The following is a 17,138-nucleotide window of genomic DNA, read 5'->3' as shown; positions in this document are numbered from 1 at the left end:
TTTACAAACAAACAGCAGGCTTCAGTAAATAAGAATCACTTTCACTTAAGATTTTCTACATCCTATTAGCGCAATGAATAGCCAGACGAAATCAGCAAGTGCACGATGAGGCTTAACCGTCTGTAGTTCACACGGGAGCTAATGGTCTACGGCGTAGCTCCAGGTCTACGTCCGGCCGTTGAACTCGACGTGCCGGCGCCGAATTCGCATGCACCCTTCTGAACTTAGTATCTCAACTTGCGCAGGTCAAAGAGTAATGTACTCTACTGTGTCCCTATTATGATTAATTTTAGTATTATAAAGAAATACCCCGCCATTTCAAAATATTATTATAACAAGCGCTTGGCGTAGGCGAAGTTGAAGCGAAAAACACCTCGCAGAAATAACGTTATTGATTATCATGCCTCCACATATAAACTTTTTTAAAAACTGAGACAAAAACCTACCAAACTAGAATCAACATGATGTCACGATTAGTAAGCAACGAATGCAACGGTTACAAACCAAACAAAGAACGTGGTTGACTAACATTACTTGTAGGTAACTACTGTTCCGAAACCATCGATTGTGAGTGTGTTCTAATCGTTCATTTTTATCGAGTCGGGCCTCGGGCGTGATAGATTATCCTTTAGCTTCCTTTTTCCTTTTAGAGAGCGTCGACCGTCGGCTACGAGGGGGTTCGGGGGTGAGACAAGGGGGGCGGGGGTTGCACGAACCGCTGCACTGAACCGCCAACGTCATTGCCCTGTCAACTCAACAATACTAAGCAGACGATGTTACGTATACCAACCAATACGGAATAGGTGCTAAACTAAAGCGGGATCAATGAACTCTTTTGTGTAACAACTTTTGAGCTCAGACGTTACCAAACAGGGAGGACGCTGCGGCTAATTGCATCGCACGCAAAAACTGCCACAATGACAACAAAGCAAAAACAAGTGTAATATATTATCCATAGCACTGATTCATGGCCCTCGTAGACGAAATATTTATTATATTACGAATGCAGCTAACTATTGAGTGGACGCTCTGTTCACGTATTGCACTAGATGAAAGCCGTTAATGAGAAAAATAAACCAAGAAAAGTGCAATTACGTTCTGATAAGCAATTAATTAGTGGTTCGTGTTAATGTGGTAAACAAGTAACAGCTGCGGAGTGCAATGAGGCGGCAAGTAGGTACACTTATAATAATATAATGTCTAGACTTTAGACTACAGGGCATGCGTCACCCTCGGTTCACACGCAACGCGCTTTGAAAATAACCGCTCTCCACCTTTTTATGCGCTTCCAGTAAAAATAAATAATTACGATCATACTCGTGAATGTTTGCGAAGATATGAAATATGGGCTAAGTTTCCTCATTTATATTCTATTAGGTTTTGCGCGCGATTTTGACCGCGTGGGTGTCACACGGATAGACGTTCGATTATTATATTCGATGGCTCGTTAACACTATGCACTATGCAAATATATAAACTCACAATATTTTTATCAAATATAAAGCAACCTCTAGAAACAACGTTGTTTTATCTTCAAATAATAAGCATAACAAATAACAGCACTTTTTCACATCTTTTTAAAATAACATAAAATTATAGACAATGAGCATACCTACATATGCTATATTAATATAATTCGCACAAACATGTCACAGAAAGTCCATAACATAAGTAATAGTTAGATGCACCTCATGCAGATAGGTACTAAGTAGATCATGGCATAGCTAGCTTACTAAGCCCTTGTTCCTAAAGTTTTCTCACGTGTACCATGAGTGTCGTCATAAAATTGCGAAATTCATGACATGAGGACGTTCTTTGATTAGGTACGTAGAGCAGAGTGACTTATGTGAGCGAGCAATGAATAACTTACTGGTTACTACAACCCCAAAGCCCAGTGTTAGACATCGTCATCGTAAATTATATTTTAAACTCAGGCATCAAATTGCAAAAAAGATTAATCGAAATAATCAATAAGTGGAAAAATGTGACTAAATCCCGAAACATTAAGCTTTTCATCGAGTGACTCTAAAAGCAATATAACCAACACTCTTCAAATCTTCCTGGCTAACAATTACAAAGGAAATCGCCCAACTCATTCACAAAGGAAACAAATACAAGAAAATCTTCTACCCACCCAAAATATAAACACAGTACTAATTAAACCGAGCATGTTTGGAGAAACATGTATTTAGTTAGCACGTAAGTCCGTAATACTATCTCTATTAAAATGGTAGACAAAACCCAATGCGTCATAACAAATTTCTGGAGCCGGAGCTTAGTTCGTGCAAGCCCACGAGACCGAGGCGAGGGGGGCACGCCCGCGCCTCCCCCTATTTCCCACGCAACGACCTTTGTGCCTCGGCGATGCACTTTGACAGTAGTTTACTTTACTAATTCAATAGATGGACGCTGTGCGCCTCGGATCTTTCCGTTACATAATTATATACTTATTTGGTTTTCACATTACAAACAGAATACATAGCAGCGGTGAGGGTGGCTCAACGTATCTAATTAATGCACCGTGTAGACTGTTGCCAGTTTATTACGTTTGACAGAGTTTTTAGTAAAATTATGCAACGATTAATAATGAAAACTATGATTTATCGTTCAAACTGATAAGATTTTTAAATTAAGTGGTAATAATACGTATAGAACTTAAGAAAAAAATTTTTAGCTTCGTACAAATTTTCATAGGTCTCTAGATTCTGATGTTCTGTGGTATGATACAAAATTTACAATTATAATCAAGTAAACATATACATCCATATACAACACATCGCCAATTAAACTAGGTATTATAATAATAAGTAATCAGATTGTCAAATCTGCAGCGCTGTGTGTATTTGTACAAGCAAATTGGTGTAACTACGGCGCTCGGCACACCAGCGACGAATTATATCGCAGCTGCACGTGAGACAGGATGACGCAAATGTATTTGGTTATCTTTCACTAAATGTGTACTATGTGTGTTTTGCTACAGATTTATTACAGAATATTTACTATTTCCTAAAAAACATCTACTAGAATAAATATAGATCTACAATACTATTTTCTCATTAAAAGGGGATTTGAACTCTGTCAATACAAGTTATTTTGGATCTTCCATTTTCCTTTTCTTTTTTAAGTAAGAAAGCCAGCAAGATACTTCCATACTTCAACTTTAATAAATATCATATAAAACCATCTATATAAAGTATCGAAATGAACACACGTCTGTATACTGTATAACTACTCTTGCGATCAGTCCCATCTCTACTTCATTTCCTTTCCTAGATTGGATTCTTTCAAGTAGCGCCTAACTATCAAAAGCAAATGTTTTGATCAATTGAGTTGAAAATGATATACCTATGTATAAAAGCATAGACATTGAAAATATTTATAACAAAACCAAAAACACAATTCAATATCAACTCCAAAACAACAACCTACCAAAACAGCGCACGCGTCAAAATTCGTAAAGCTCCGTACCATGAACGAGGCACTCTAGACTATTGTATCTAATATAAAGAGAAAGCCTTCACCTTCCAATATTGGCTATATATTTGAAATAATTGGAAGCGTCCCTGTACCACGAGACTAACACCACGGAACAAGGTAACGACAAGCGGTCGGTCGGCGGGCGAACCCCGTTCGTTGGGGAGGCTCGCTTGTTTTGGTCTGTTTGGCCCGAGGACGGCCGCCACACAAAGACGACGACCGATCCGCACACTAATTCAAAGGAGATCGATAGTGCACCCACCCAATGTGCCCTTTCATGCCCACCTCATCATGCAGCGATAATTAAAATGTTTTGTTCTCAATAAATATTTGGATCGCTAATTACTGCACGTTTCGAATTTATTCGTCTAGTAATTGCACGTTTATTTGCGTTACAGGTACTGTTTGTATAACGAAATAATCGGAGCTTTGGTGGTGCCGCAGTGCCAATTATGTTCTACTAATGAACATATGTATATTTAGAGAGGAGTGGAGTCTGGAGTCACATACCCGTAATATAACCGAAATATTCGGTAATCCATGTTACTGTTAAAGATTAATGCTGCTTATGAAGTAGCCAGGTAATCAAGTTGTTACTTTACAAATTCTATTTCAAACAAAGAAAATTCTCCGAGATGGACATAATATTTTCTAACATGTAATGGAGAATTTTGTAAAACATAACACAAAACGAAATACTAAATGAAAGTGTTTCGGTGCAGCAGATTCATTTCTTCTAAGAACTTTGAACGACCTTCGAGGAGGGTGGCTGTTCAAGTTTCAGTTTCAGTTGCAGAGGGCGCCTCCCACCCATCTCGGAAAATTTGCATGATTAAACGCGCTGTCTGATATATAAAAGAACATAGATAAAATTGAAAGAAGGAAATTACATAGCTTTGTTACCTAGAGTTTGTGAAGCAAGCAAAATGAATTCTGAATTACTTATACAAGTACTTTTAATATATGCTTTTATATGTTAAATGTTTAAAATCTAGGGGGCACGAAAATTTCAAAATTGTTTAACTTACTACCTACTTATCAATTATTGTAATTATGCTATATACCAAAAGTTAATTAGCACGCTAACTTCCTACAACTAAAACGTAATGTATATACTATTCATCTGAATTTTTCATACCAAGCATACATAAACATAGTAGAGTAAGTATACCTAACGTAAATTAAAGCCAATATCGGCAACATTTCGCTACATTCCAAAATTGGAATCCACAACAAAGGGACGTCAAAGAAACTAGCAAGTGCACGCGTGCAAGCCGGTATAAAGAGCGAGCGCTGCACGGCCGAGGAGCCTCGTGCGTCCATTACCCCCTCCCAGTGGGGGAGGTGGCTGCCGAAAGTGCGGGGGTGGCAAGTGTCTCGCTCACACCCAAAGATGCATCGAGTTTCTGGACGAAACCGCACTGCCGCTGCATATAATGGTAATGAATTTCGTCTCCATTTTATTTAGTATGTACCTTATTGATTTCTGTTAAAATAATGCAACTATAAGAGGGAAACTATCTACCTTTATTAATTTGGGTCAGTTTGACTTTATTCAGTGGATTTATAGACAACTCCATAACTACATACTGAAATTTTGATTATAGGTACGACAAGACCCCAAATCTCTATCTTCAAATGTGTCTTGTAGACGTCGTACGAATTACTGAAAAATAACTATCCAAACGAAAAACAAAAATGCAGCTTCCATCTATTTTTTGCATTAAAAGTCTCATCATAATAATATGTTAGACGTATTTCAACACAATGACAACTAAAACATAGATATATTTTGTACAAAGTAGGTACCTACCCCAGTCACGACATGCCCCTGCACCGATAAATCGCATTATGGCCCACGTGTAGGGAATACATTTTTAATCTTGTTTCCTTTATATTATCCGGCTCAGAAAAGCGGCAATGCGCTCCTAAAACTATCTTTTCTATACGAGTCTTTAAACTATAATACGCTTTAATCCGAAACCTAACACACGGGTATTTCTGCATCTATCCAACTTAATATTATACAGAGGTAAACAAAACCTGATTTTACAAACAAATGAGTAATTTTATATTCAAAATCAAGTTCTGTGAATAGTTTAGTCTAGCTTAATTACAGTCATATATCGCTTTAATAACAGATGAAACAAGCTACATTCAACACGTAAACATATCTTCAACGTTTCCAAAAACAAACACGTCAAAACAGCGCGGTAACGTTAATAACGCTCACGTTGCCATCCATAGCTCTTTTCATTCGGCACGAGCCGGTGCAGCCTGTGTCAAAGCACGTAATTAGTATTTAGGAAGGTGGTAAGAAAGGCGAGGTCGTGGGCCAGACGTCGGGTATCGATCCGACGACCTGCCCCACGCTCTACCCCCTAAAAGGGTGGGAAGTGGGGGCCACGCACATCGAGCCACCAATTGACACACTTAAGGTAATACTTGGCACTTACGATGTCGCCTCGTTCACTGTTGGTCAACGGTACTAGCTCTTATGGCTTCAACGACTGCTAATTTAACAACTAGCCAGAACCTCTACTGCATTCATTAATAGCTAAATATTACAAGGATCATGGAAATATCTTAAAAAATTAATCCGCTAAAGCGAATCATATTGCATCTACAATGATTGTTACCAGACTAACAGAAGTAGCTGAAAATTACAGAAAGCTCGACCCAGTTGGCTCCGAGCCCGCCCGTAGATCGCAATGTGCACTTACATAGAAGATAACTATCTGTTTTATTTAACCTTGAACAAGCATAAACAGTAAAACATGAGCATATAAATACAATAGAAATATTTTAAAACTTGTTCGTATCTACCTGTGTAGATAACTAAACAATTAATTAATGTAATTTTATTACAACTTGAATAAGTCAACTTTCTTTTGTGATCACAAAAATGTTATTGCCAAAAATTAACAGCGTGTACCCAATAACGAAAAAACCGCAAACTAAAGTCTTTGTTTCTAAAGATTTCATAGATTCACTGACAAACAAAAACTACCGCTTGTGATACTCGACAGTGCAGGTTCGGTTCTCAAAGCATGTTAAACTTTATTGTAAGGACACACTGATTGAGTGGAAAAGACTTAGAACAAAAGTAAAATTTGGAATCATGCCAGATAGATAAGCTTCGCTCTTATGACATGGACCTTAAAAACGAAATGGCAAATACACCCTGTTCAGCTAAGTTCATAGCGCCTTATAAAAAGCCTTATATGAATACATGATTCTAATAAGTAATTATTAATCTCATTATTACAAAAATATATTGTTTTTTTGTTCATGCTATGGTATGCATTATGCATTACTAACTTAATTTCAAAATAAGATTGATAGGGAGATTATAACTTTGTGATGGAATATGTTTGTTTAAAAATATGTAACTATTTCAAGTGCCAATGTCAATGCTTTTAACATGAACCAAACGTTGCAATTTATATGGTAAACATAGGTACCCACACAATGTACCCAGTTACTACTTATAATTCGGATCTTATTTTTTAACTAACACCAGTATTTTTTTTTTGTATTGTGATAGTGGGTAGATATACTTAGTGGATGCAGGCAGACGCATTCAATTCTCTTTATCTCGCTTTCAGTGACGATTTTCTCCAAAACTAAATTCTCTGTTCTTTATAAAGGCAATTTCCGCAAAAGGAATTACGGGTGAAAATAAGCAGAGCACGCAGATTGTCCGGAGCGACGTCGCGTCGGCGCTGCACTTTGGGTGGCTCCAGGGTGGTTAGACATTGGGGGGGCGCACGGGGTGGTGTAAAATCACCCGCAATCATTTATACCCGAACTGCCTGCGGAATTACTAGCCGTCACTAAATTCACGACACCACCCCCTTGCACAACTTATTTTACGGCTTTCTCTATATAAAGTTGAAATTGAAACAAAGGATAGTGTAAATAATCTTAGTCACGATTCTACCAGATATAAACTTTTATTACAGGTTTTACCTTTGGACCGAAGTCTACTTGAGTGGCTACATATTTTATAGGTAGAATCTCGCAAGACTTTATTAGTGTAAAGCTTTGTCAAGCACTAGTAATCAACAACAGCAAATTTTGGTAGATAGGTAATTTACACAATTATGTCTATCTATTAATATTGATATGCTACGAAAGTAGTACCTAGTTTTTATTTTAGTTCTCAGCCGAAAGTGACATTTGCACATATCAGAAACCCATGCATAAAGTATAGGCTGGATGTCAGGATAAATCTGAATATGAAATAAATAACTTAAGCAATTCACAACCCAATACTCGAAAGTTCACGCAAGTTGCATTTTCTGCTGTCTACTACACCCAATCTCGATTATCATACAGAGCTTATAAATACGCACATCATGCATTGTGTGCACGTCCATAGGTCTGCATGTACAATATGTACATTGACAGCATTTGAGAGGCAACGCGAGGCCACGTGGTGAGATGCGACGTAGCTATTTGTGTCAGGAGCTTGTATCCGTGACCCACTTCGCAAACACCCCTTCCCGGACCTAGTACCGACACTGCCGTATATTTTGGTCTAGGTTATGTCAAGTTATATTGTCGCCATTATAATGTTTTATGATATCCTTTCGTAACGTTCTGTTAGTATTATTGCTAGTATGAATATTTGCAATGTGCAATGCTGTCATAAAATAGCAAATAAGCTTTACGTTATTCCTTGTGATTCTTCACGCAAAAAAAAGCTTTAGTTTAACGATATACATAAATATCGTGAACAAACCTCATTAAACTTACGTGACGAAACTGTAAAGAATCCCAAATAGGAGGATTATGTTTACAGATATTTATTAGAACATTGTAGAATTCCCATCAGAAGGAGAGTGATGTTTAACCTAAAATTGAAAATTAAAAAGACTTACACTGGAAGGTACTTAACCCTTTTGCTGTAAATAACCCAATTGGTGGGTTCACTTTTAATATGTTAACTGACTTGTGCAGTGAAAGGCTTAAGGGATGGAAGGCCTGTTTAATCGAAAAGTTTATGACTCCAGTAAGGACGTCCAGTGATCGATTAAGTTCTACAAGCGGGCTGTTTTGGATTCACCTAGGTCAAATACAAACCATCGGGAATCGCGTTATCTATTGGTAAAAATCGAAAATCCGTACAGTAGTCATAATGAACGGACAAACTAACAGACGCCGCGACGGGTGGGGCAAGGCAAATCCTATCAATTTCAATACATTCAAACTCGTATTCTTGGACTTACATAGGGATTCTTTAGCTTAGTTTTTAAACAAAATCATACATAATAAGCAATTGCAACAAACCCAACTAAATTAAATACATATCTTTATTTATTGTTACAAGTTTTTGGGGGGTTTGAAAACTAATATGGCAGTGACTAATAACTTTACATAGAAAGGTTTTTTTGTTTAAACAAGATGAAGTTGTAATTTAAAATAATCAAATGTTTAAATGATTTTCATAAGGAAATGCTTATTTTGCTAAACTAATCTAGACACATAAAATAAATTGAAAATCGTTAATGGACCATAGCCGTGTACTGCACGTTTCCGTCACACAATATAAACGAAAAAAATATTAGTCAACTAGAAATAGTCAAAACAGTACCTTGAGACCCAAAATACAATTTAAAAATGTCACGACTTTCGGTTCATATTAACGTCAGACATCCAGCGGTGCAACAAAGCTCAGTCTGATATACGATTGAAGAAAAAAAGGAAAGCAAAAATCGACACAAATGTCTATGGAAGAGCACATGTTGTGTAGTAATTAGCAAGTAAAATATTGCTTGCAACAAAGTCTTGAAATGACATGTAACAACAGGCCTAAATAAAAAAATTGGTACAATGTAAGTATTCGTTTGCATTACTTCAACAAAAAATTAAATCGTTGCATGATGCATTTTTCAAAGATAAGCGCATACGCTGCCCGCGGGCACAGCGGAGAGCTAGTTAACGGTTCAAATTAGCATTAATAATGGACGGTTCGCACCGAGCAGTGTCACGATGGTCTCTAATTGTGATATCTAATTAAACAGAATATCATAATAATTGCACGCGGCTCACACCACCACCAATCCAACCGGCAAATTAGACGCACTCATTCGTTGACTGAATAATTGGTTAATTACCGACTTGTAAGTGTCTGAACTAATCGAGCCTGTGCGTTTGAAGCGTCTCTATATCATAACAAAATTGCATATCCGTAAAAAAATATAAAATAGTAAACTACATTTGTAGAAAGTTATCTGCGAAACTAACAAAACAGTTTTATAATACTTATTCAACATTACACCGATTAAAGACTTTTAATAATGTATTTATAGTATCGCTTTTAAGTCGAGGGTAAACAAACTTTTAAATAATACAAAATTGTATGTACTATAAAACGTTTACTTAGAAACATGGTCGTGTATTGTGTCTGGCACAAGCTTAATTACAAAAAAACCTAAAAACTGAACTGTACAATAATTAACTTACAGTATGTATGTGTTTAACACATATAAATATACTCTATAACACTGCTATCTTGAGTAACAATAGATCATAATAATCGTAACACTTGTTGTGCACAAGTCATTTATAAGAATGTCATAATAATTCTGCACTAACAGGGTCCATGTAATTTCTTCAATACTGATTCAATATCAATGTTTTGAATGTTAGTAGAATTAAATAAATACTGAGCTTCTGGTTTCGACTTTTTGCTTTCATTTAAACATTCCTCTGAACTGTGACTATTTTGTAATCGCTTTCTTTTCTTACCATCTACTTTATCTTTACACTCATCTTTCTCTTCTTCAACAACTATTTCTATTTCTGTAGTCTCCATTACTCTTTCCTTGGGACTGTTTAACTTTAAGGGCGTATCTAAACTTGTCAGTGTAGAGTCAAATATTTCATAACACTGGGTTCTGCGATCTTTAAGAGGAGTGTACAATGTATTCATATTGGAAATTGAACTTACAGCAATTTCAGTTTCTCTGAAACTATAACCAGATTCTATATTATCTAAAACGTTATCAAATATAAGGTTAAAATTAGTTGCCCTTAATCGTATGGGTAGTCCGTCTTCAATGCAGACCTCCATACTCCACGCGTCCTTTAATGTTACTGGCGACCCTCGCGGTGTATCTTTGGTATCGCTTATACATTTTATATAATTATCAGTCCCTTCATTACATTCAGAGACTGATAATTCTAAATCATCTTCTTCCGCTTCTTCCTCTGATTGTAAATCATTGGTAGAAGCTGAATTTGATACAGAGTTCTTCTCGACAGAAGGTGTATCTTTTTTAGTATCAGGAACTTGTGCATACTCCTGACAAGACTGCTCGATTTCGGTTGGCGCATCAAGCAAGTCCCGTTCGATAATTTTTGCCGTCTCAGCATCAAAGCCTCTTTTTATTAAATCCACCTGCAGAGTGCCCTTAGCGTCATGATAATCAATTTTGTGTTCTATTTTATTGTGTACAGAAGCCTCAATATATTCTTTTATTTTAGATATGTCTTCACATTCGCTAACTCTTTGCTTTGCATCTTGAGAACCATCATCAGACCATCGCAGTGCTAGTTGCTCTGTGTCGGAGTCTAGTGATGTAACCACTTCTTGTTCTTGAGTGGTTGGAGTGATTTTATTATTTACCACATTTATTTCTGGAGAATCGGCAGAACTTTCAGAATTAAATTGTTTGGTGCAATGCAGTTTCCTAGGTGTGGATGACTTCCTTCGCGATTTAGTTGGCGCAGAAGTTACAATAGGAGTAACTTGAACAGTCTTTTGTTTCCCACTTGCCCTTTTCTTATGTGATTGTGGCGATGCATTTTGCAATAAAGATGTTTTTCTTCTTATTTTTTTATTATTTTCTTTAGTTGGTGTTGGTCGCCTTGGCTTGATTTTCATAAAAGCAATTGATTTATCTTTTTTAACAGGCGATTTACGTTTTCTACAAGACTCCAATTTTTTCTTAGTCTCTAATTTTGAATTTAATTTAGATTTTGTATCTTTAGGAGTTTTAGGTGTTTTGGGTGTTTTTGGAACAACTTTTTCCCTACTATTATCTAATGAACTGTTGATACTTGTTGAATCACTACAGTTTGATGCGATCTCAATCTTATCATCTATTTCTTTACTTTTAGCTTTATGTCCAGCTTTGTATGAAACATTCTTCGTACATTTCCTAATAGGTCTAGAACTCCTCCTACTATCATTTTCTATTTCTTTAAGCGGCTCATGGTTAGGAAGTTCTTCTTTTGAAGAAGTTACAGGGCATTCTAAGTCTGGGATTCTTAAATAATCTTGTTCATCTGGCTTATAGTAAGATCCTCCACTAGAATAATCCGTAGCGCGAGATGAGTAACTAGGTGTGGCTTGCACTGGCTTAGGGGTATCAAAAAATCGAGGTGTTGGAATATTCATTATCTTTATGTCTGATATAGGTTCATCTGGCAACACAGATCCCAAGAATTTTGGGGTTTCCATCTGAATATCATATAGAGCTTGTTTGTAAGGAGTTTCGAGGAAGTCAGAAATGTTTAATTTGGCACCTATTTCATTTTGCAACGATATTCTCTCTGCTTCAGGAGTTTCATTGGCATCATCATTGTTTGATTTATTTTGACAGTTGTTTGTTTTAGTGTTTTCTAATGGTGCATTTTTAACATTAGTCATTACAATATTAAATGTGGGCTTGATAGCAACTTTGGCCTCTTGCTCATTGGATTCATTGTACTGTTCTTCCTCTTCCTCCAATTTTTTTCTTTTTGTCTTCTTACCCTTAGGTGAACTCTTTCTCTTGCTTCGTGATTTTTTTGTTTCTGATGTATTATTAGTCTCTTTTTTCTTTTCCGTAGGCTCATTACTCTTTTCTATTTTCTTCTTTGTGTTCCTTATTCTAGGTTTCTTAACTGAAACTTGAGCAGCTTTTTCATTAGCTGTCGCTAGGGCACGCAAGTCTGCATCCCAATTACTTTTTTTCTGAGTTACTGATTTCGCATCAGTATTTTCACTTAGGTTATTAATATGACATGTTTCAATTTTGTGAACTTTGACAGTACTCATTTCAACAATATTATTCGTACTGTTCGCTGTTTCGGGGTATATAACACTAGGACTTCTAGTTATAACTATTTCAACTGACTTATCATTAGTTTCTTCAGGTACTTTTTCATGAATTGTTTCATGTAGGATTCTTCTAGGAGTGGTGAAATCTAATACTCTTATATGGGAATTACGACGAGGAGTTGAAGAAGATTTTCTCACAGGGGGAAGGATTTGTGGTGTATTATTGTGAACTGAGCCTGGTATTGTATTGTCCTTTGGAACTGAAGCATTCTTAGTGACATCAACCGTTTTGACTAAACCAGTTTCAATTCTAGAATCTTGTAAACAAATGCTGGGCTTACTTGTGTCACCTTCTTTGTTACTATTAACTGCAGGGCTTGAAGATACATCTATGACTAGAGGGCCAAGTAGTCTTGCTGATGGAACAGTCTTCGTTTTCACTTTCTTTGTCTTTTGAGACAATGCTGGCTTTGTTTGTGTCAATTTTTGAGAGGGAGCTACAAAAGAATTTGAATTTTTTTAAATCATAATTTTAGCTACGAAAAGTAGTTTCAATCAAAGAATAAAATAGTTACCTGATGTCGGAACTACAATAATAGTAGGCATTGCCATTATTTCATCTTTTGTGTAGTTGTTATTTGGTACAGGAAGCTTCTGTTTATAAGCCGGCGTGCCATTTATGACAATGGTTTGCATTAATGGAGTTGAGGTTGCATTGGTCATTGTTGGAAAAGGACTGTCCACCTTTATATCAGATATTATTTTTATTTTTTGGTCATTAGGTTTAGGTTTTATTCTAGGATATGAATAACTTGGCTTAACTTCTGAATGTTCATTAACAGCTTTTGACACTTCACTAGCATTATTACTGTTATCTTTAGCCACTAAAGTCCTGAAATTGTAAATAAATAATAATAGGTTGTAATTGCTAAGCATCAAGTGAAAAAATAGCGTTTTTTGGATCACTAAAAAAAGATTAGTTGCCAAATTAAAATAAAACATAACAAAGCATGCCACTTAAACAAGAAAAAAAGGTTTTCAATACTCACTGTGCAACTAAATTCTCGGAAGTGCTTGAATCAGGTATCAAATCATTTCTATTTTCATGTCCTGGAGCAAAGATAAAATATTACTCAACAGTTTCACATTTAAAGTACATAAAGTATCCAAGTATGTTTTCAATATTGTTACTTACCACTAACTCCAGTAGCAAAGTCGTGAAAAGTGCCTGTGTTTGACACTCTATTGCCTAATGTTTCAGTTTCAGGTATACTAAACAGTCTTGTGTCTGTATTAGACTTAGTGTTACAAACTTTGTTCAGAATAGTATTAAACTCTTCTATTTTCTCTCTGCATTCTGGTGTGTTGGTGGCAGTCACCTACAATAACAAACATTTATGTAAAACTGCATAAGAATTTTCTGATCTGGCAATGCCCCAAGCTGTTCACCACATGCTCAGTGACAGATTGTATTGCCTCATAGATATTACAACAGAACTCAGATTACAAGGCCAACATCTTCAGAGATACATTTATAGACCATCATAAATATCAAACAATGAAGAATCCTAACTTGCAAAACACACTACACTTAACCGATTCATTGCCACCTTCATTTTCGTGATTTTTTAATGACTCAACTGTTGAGTCATTGGCCATGAATCGGTTAAGGCTTAACCCTTCCCTCATTTAGAGAGGAAACTCTTACTCAGCAGTAATAGGTTAAATTTATTTTATTATAAATATGATTAGTTTTTAAAACACCAATCAAATGATGGTAGCCATTTGATAAAAAAAAAATTACTTACAATAGACTCAAGATTGAGTGAGGAACTTTCATTAGATCTCAACTGTGAGCTCTGACTAAGACTAAGTACATTATTGCTACTATTTGTTCCTGTGTTTTGCCTTGAACTTTCACTTATATTTAAATTTGACTCTGAATGTGTGTCCTTATCTATTACCCTTGGATATTTTTTCCTTGTTGTAATATGGTTCCCTGCAACAAAACATAAGGTTATCACAAAATCATCCAATGACAATTAAAATATCAAGTTTCACAAAATGTCATACTATGCAGATAAGCAATCATTTCATGACCAACATAGATACAATAAAAAAAATTGTTGTAAATAAAAAAACCTCAATGGATATTTAAGTTTAAATATAAATTTATCAAACTTTCGCAATGCTTTCGTAAGTGACTAAACTACAGATGCATAATCATAGAATTTGAATGAAATTGAAAGAGACCAGACAAATGCAAAACTCTCAAAAACTGTTTCAATATTAGCACATGTACTATGTAGCTCTTTGGTATTATCATCTCCCATGAGTCATTGCGTTATGCCTAATCTATTGACTTGCTCTTGCAGATGTATATCATGAATAATGTAAGAGACACATAGATTAGCACTATTAAAAAGTCAGCTTATTAATATAGACAGTATACCAGGTAAATCTTCCAAAGCAGTAGTTTCCACAGAATTCTCCAAGCTACTGGTTTGACTGGCAGTGTGTCCACTGAGCCTGCTCTTATTCTTACAGACACAGTTTGCCAAATTCAGTGAAGCACACACTTCACAAACTTGATGCCTCAATGTGGTTGATGTATTCTGCTTTGTTTGTAGCCTGCAAATAAAATAAAAAATATATTACTTTAGAACTTGTTACATTTAAGATTAGCTTCTAGTTTGAAGATAATTTTAAAGTTAAAACTTAAGGCTGTAAGAATTACATTAAATTGTATTCAAATCAATGATGAAATTATAGCATTACCCTAATTACCAATATTATTTAAATATTTATTAGTAGTCACTTATGTTGCTTGGTAAAAACATTATAATTGTCCCCACCTCAAATTAAATGCCTGTGTTTTTAAGGTTGGTAAACATTATCTAGAAAAGTTACTTTTGAATGTTATGCTAATGATGTTATCTTATAACCTAGATACTTTCTTAATTTGCAAATTAATGGGTAGTTTTTTAAACTACATACCGACAATAACTCTAAAATGAAAAAGGTGTTGAAAAATGTAGATAAGGATTTGACAATATGTTGTTATTACCCAAACTTATCATTGGTGCCATCCTGTGATTGCAGTTTGTTTGCATCTGTGTAGCTCACTAATACCTTCACTACTTCCAAGAGATTGGCACATTGGACTAATTTCTTCCTTAGTATAAAAGGTTTACATGTTTCCACTGAAAAAATAAAATAAATAACTTCATTAATCCAAAACACACTTAGAAAACAACAAATTAAGTAATCTCTGAAACATATATTTAAGGGTATCTTTGTCGAATTAGACATAACTTAACAGACCCTTAGTGCTAGAAAACTGTAAAGCAATCAGTTTCATGTACATGTAGGAACTACATGAAGAGTTGATGTCCATTGTTTATTGAATTTATAAGCCATATGAAGTAAAAAAGTCTGTGACATAACAAGTAAACTAAAATAGTTACAGGTTAATGGATAAGAGGCTTATGGCTTTTTTTCTAAAAGAGAGAGAGAGATAAAGTCAAGCATAAAAAACGGGACTCCATTGTACTAACCATATATTTTTACAGCTCTGTATTCTGCCAGAATATTCCTGAGTGATGTCATAAATATCCTGTCATACTCATTTCTAACCGCGTCTAAGTAAGGACTCGCTTGCAAAAACTCATCATACGCAGTCATAAGCTGCTCTTCAGCAAGATATCCTGAAATACAACACAAAGAACATCAACGATTATCATCCCGACCGTTAATTGGGATATCATTATTCCCGCCAAACAGTCAACGTACCTAGAACTAGTTTCGCTAAATCTTGAGAAGGAAAAGGTGGTATCGTCATTTTTAATGTAAATATTACACTTCACTTTACGGTAACAATGGTAACACGTCTTACATTAGGATTCTGAAACAATATCCCTCACAAATAAACAATCGCAATAAATTCACGCACTATCAAAACTAAAATAATCTGTGCATAAACAGACAACAGGACAGAGACAAACATAGAGTATTGTTCTCTGAACTCGATGTTTTGTTCTGCAAAAGCGATCGTGCAAAGACAACGGTGCCATAATTCGATTAAAACTGATGCTGTAATCGATTAATGAGACCGTAGCGTAAATAAAATACTATACTATAAATATACTGGTAATTAGCTTCTTCCTATAACTCTAACAGTCATTCTAAAGATGGAAATACCTAAATGTAACAGTTATGTTTAGAAATAATATATAAAATAATCATACAATATTTCCTTAGCTAAATCATCTGGGTAAGTAGAAATTATAATTTCTAGTTACCGAGCGCCTTGCTACAGTGAAGTTTCAGAAACAGTGTTTTTGTCAAATAAGTTCACCATAAGGCTTAGAACAGCGTCTCTTAACCTTTTCTAGTCCGTGGACTCCTTGGATACCTATTAGGTTAGGGGGAGCAAACCACAAGTTACTGTTAAGAACACTGACTTAGAGGACAGAATCTCGAAGTTTGATGAATCACAGGCTTTCAATTCCTCTCTCAACGACCAAACTCAATTAGCAGCATTAGATAGATAAACTTTCACTTCCGAAGGTGCAAATACTATGTCTAATATAGGATGCAAGAGAGC

The 17,138-nt window shown here is 35.6% G+C and overlaps 1 protein-coding gene across 1 annotated transcript; it reads right to left on the bottom strand.

Moving 5' to 3' along the window:
* Positions 1-9,840: 9,840 nt before the first annotated feature.
* On the bottom strand, positions 9,841-16,530 carry LOC142973652 (uncharacterized). Its single transcript, XM_076115593.1, has 9 exons — positions 16,325-16,530; positions 16,090-16,239; positions 15,600-15,735; positions 14,985-15,163; positions 14,341-14,531; positions 13,728-13,911; positions 13,582-13,642; positions 13,108-13,424; positions 9,841-13,029 (listed from the first exon to the last, which is right to left on the bottom strand). The coding sequence occupies exons 1-9, from the start codon at positions 16,371-16,373 to the stop codon at positions 10,076-10,078; spliced, it is 4,221 nt and encodes a 1,406-aa protein (XP_075971708.1). The 5' UTR covers positions 16,374-16,530; the 3' UTR covers positions 9,841-10,075.
* Between the last annotated feature and the right edge of the window lie 608 nt (positions 16,531-17,138).

The sequence above is a fragment of the Anticarsia gemmatalis genome, chromosome 6 (genome assembly GCF_050436995.1).
Source record: "Anticarsia gemmatalis isolate Benzon Research Colony breed Stoneville strain chromosome 6, ilAntGemm2 primary, whole genome shotgun sequence".
NCBI lineage: Eukaryota > Metazoa > Arthropoda > Insecta > Lepidoptera > Erebidae > Anticarsia > Anticarsia gemmatalis.
This window is presented reverse-complemented; position numbering and strand designations above follow the sequence as displayed.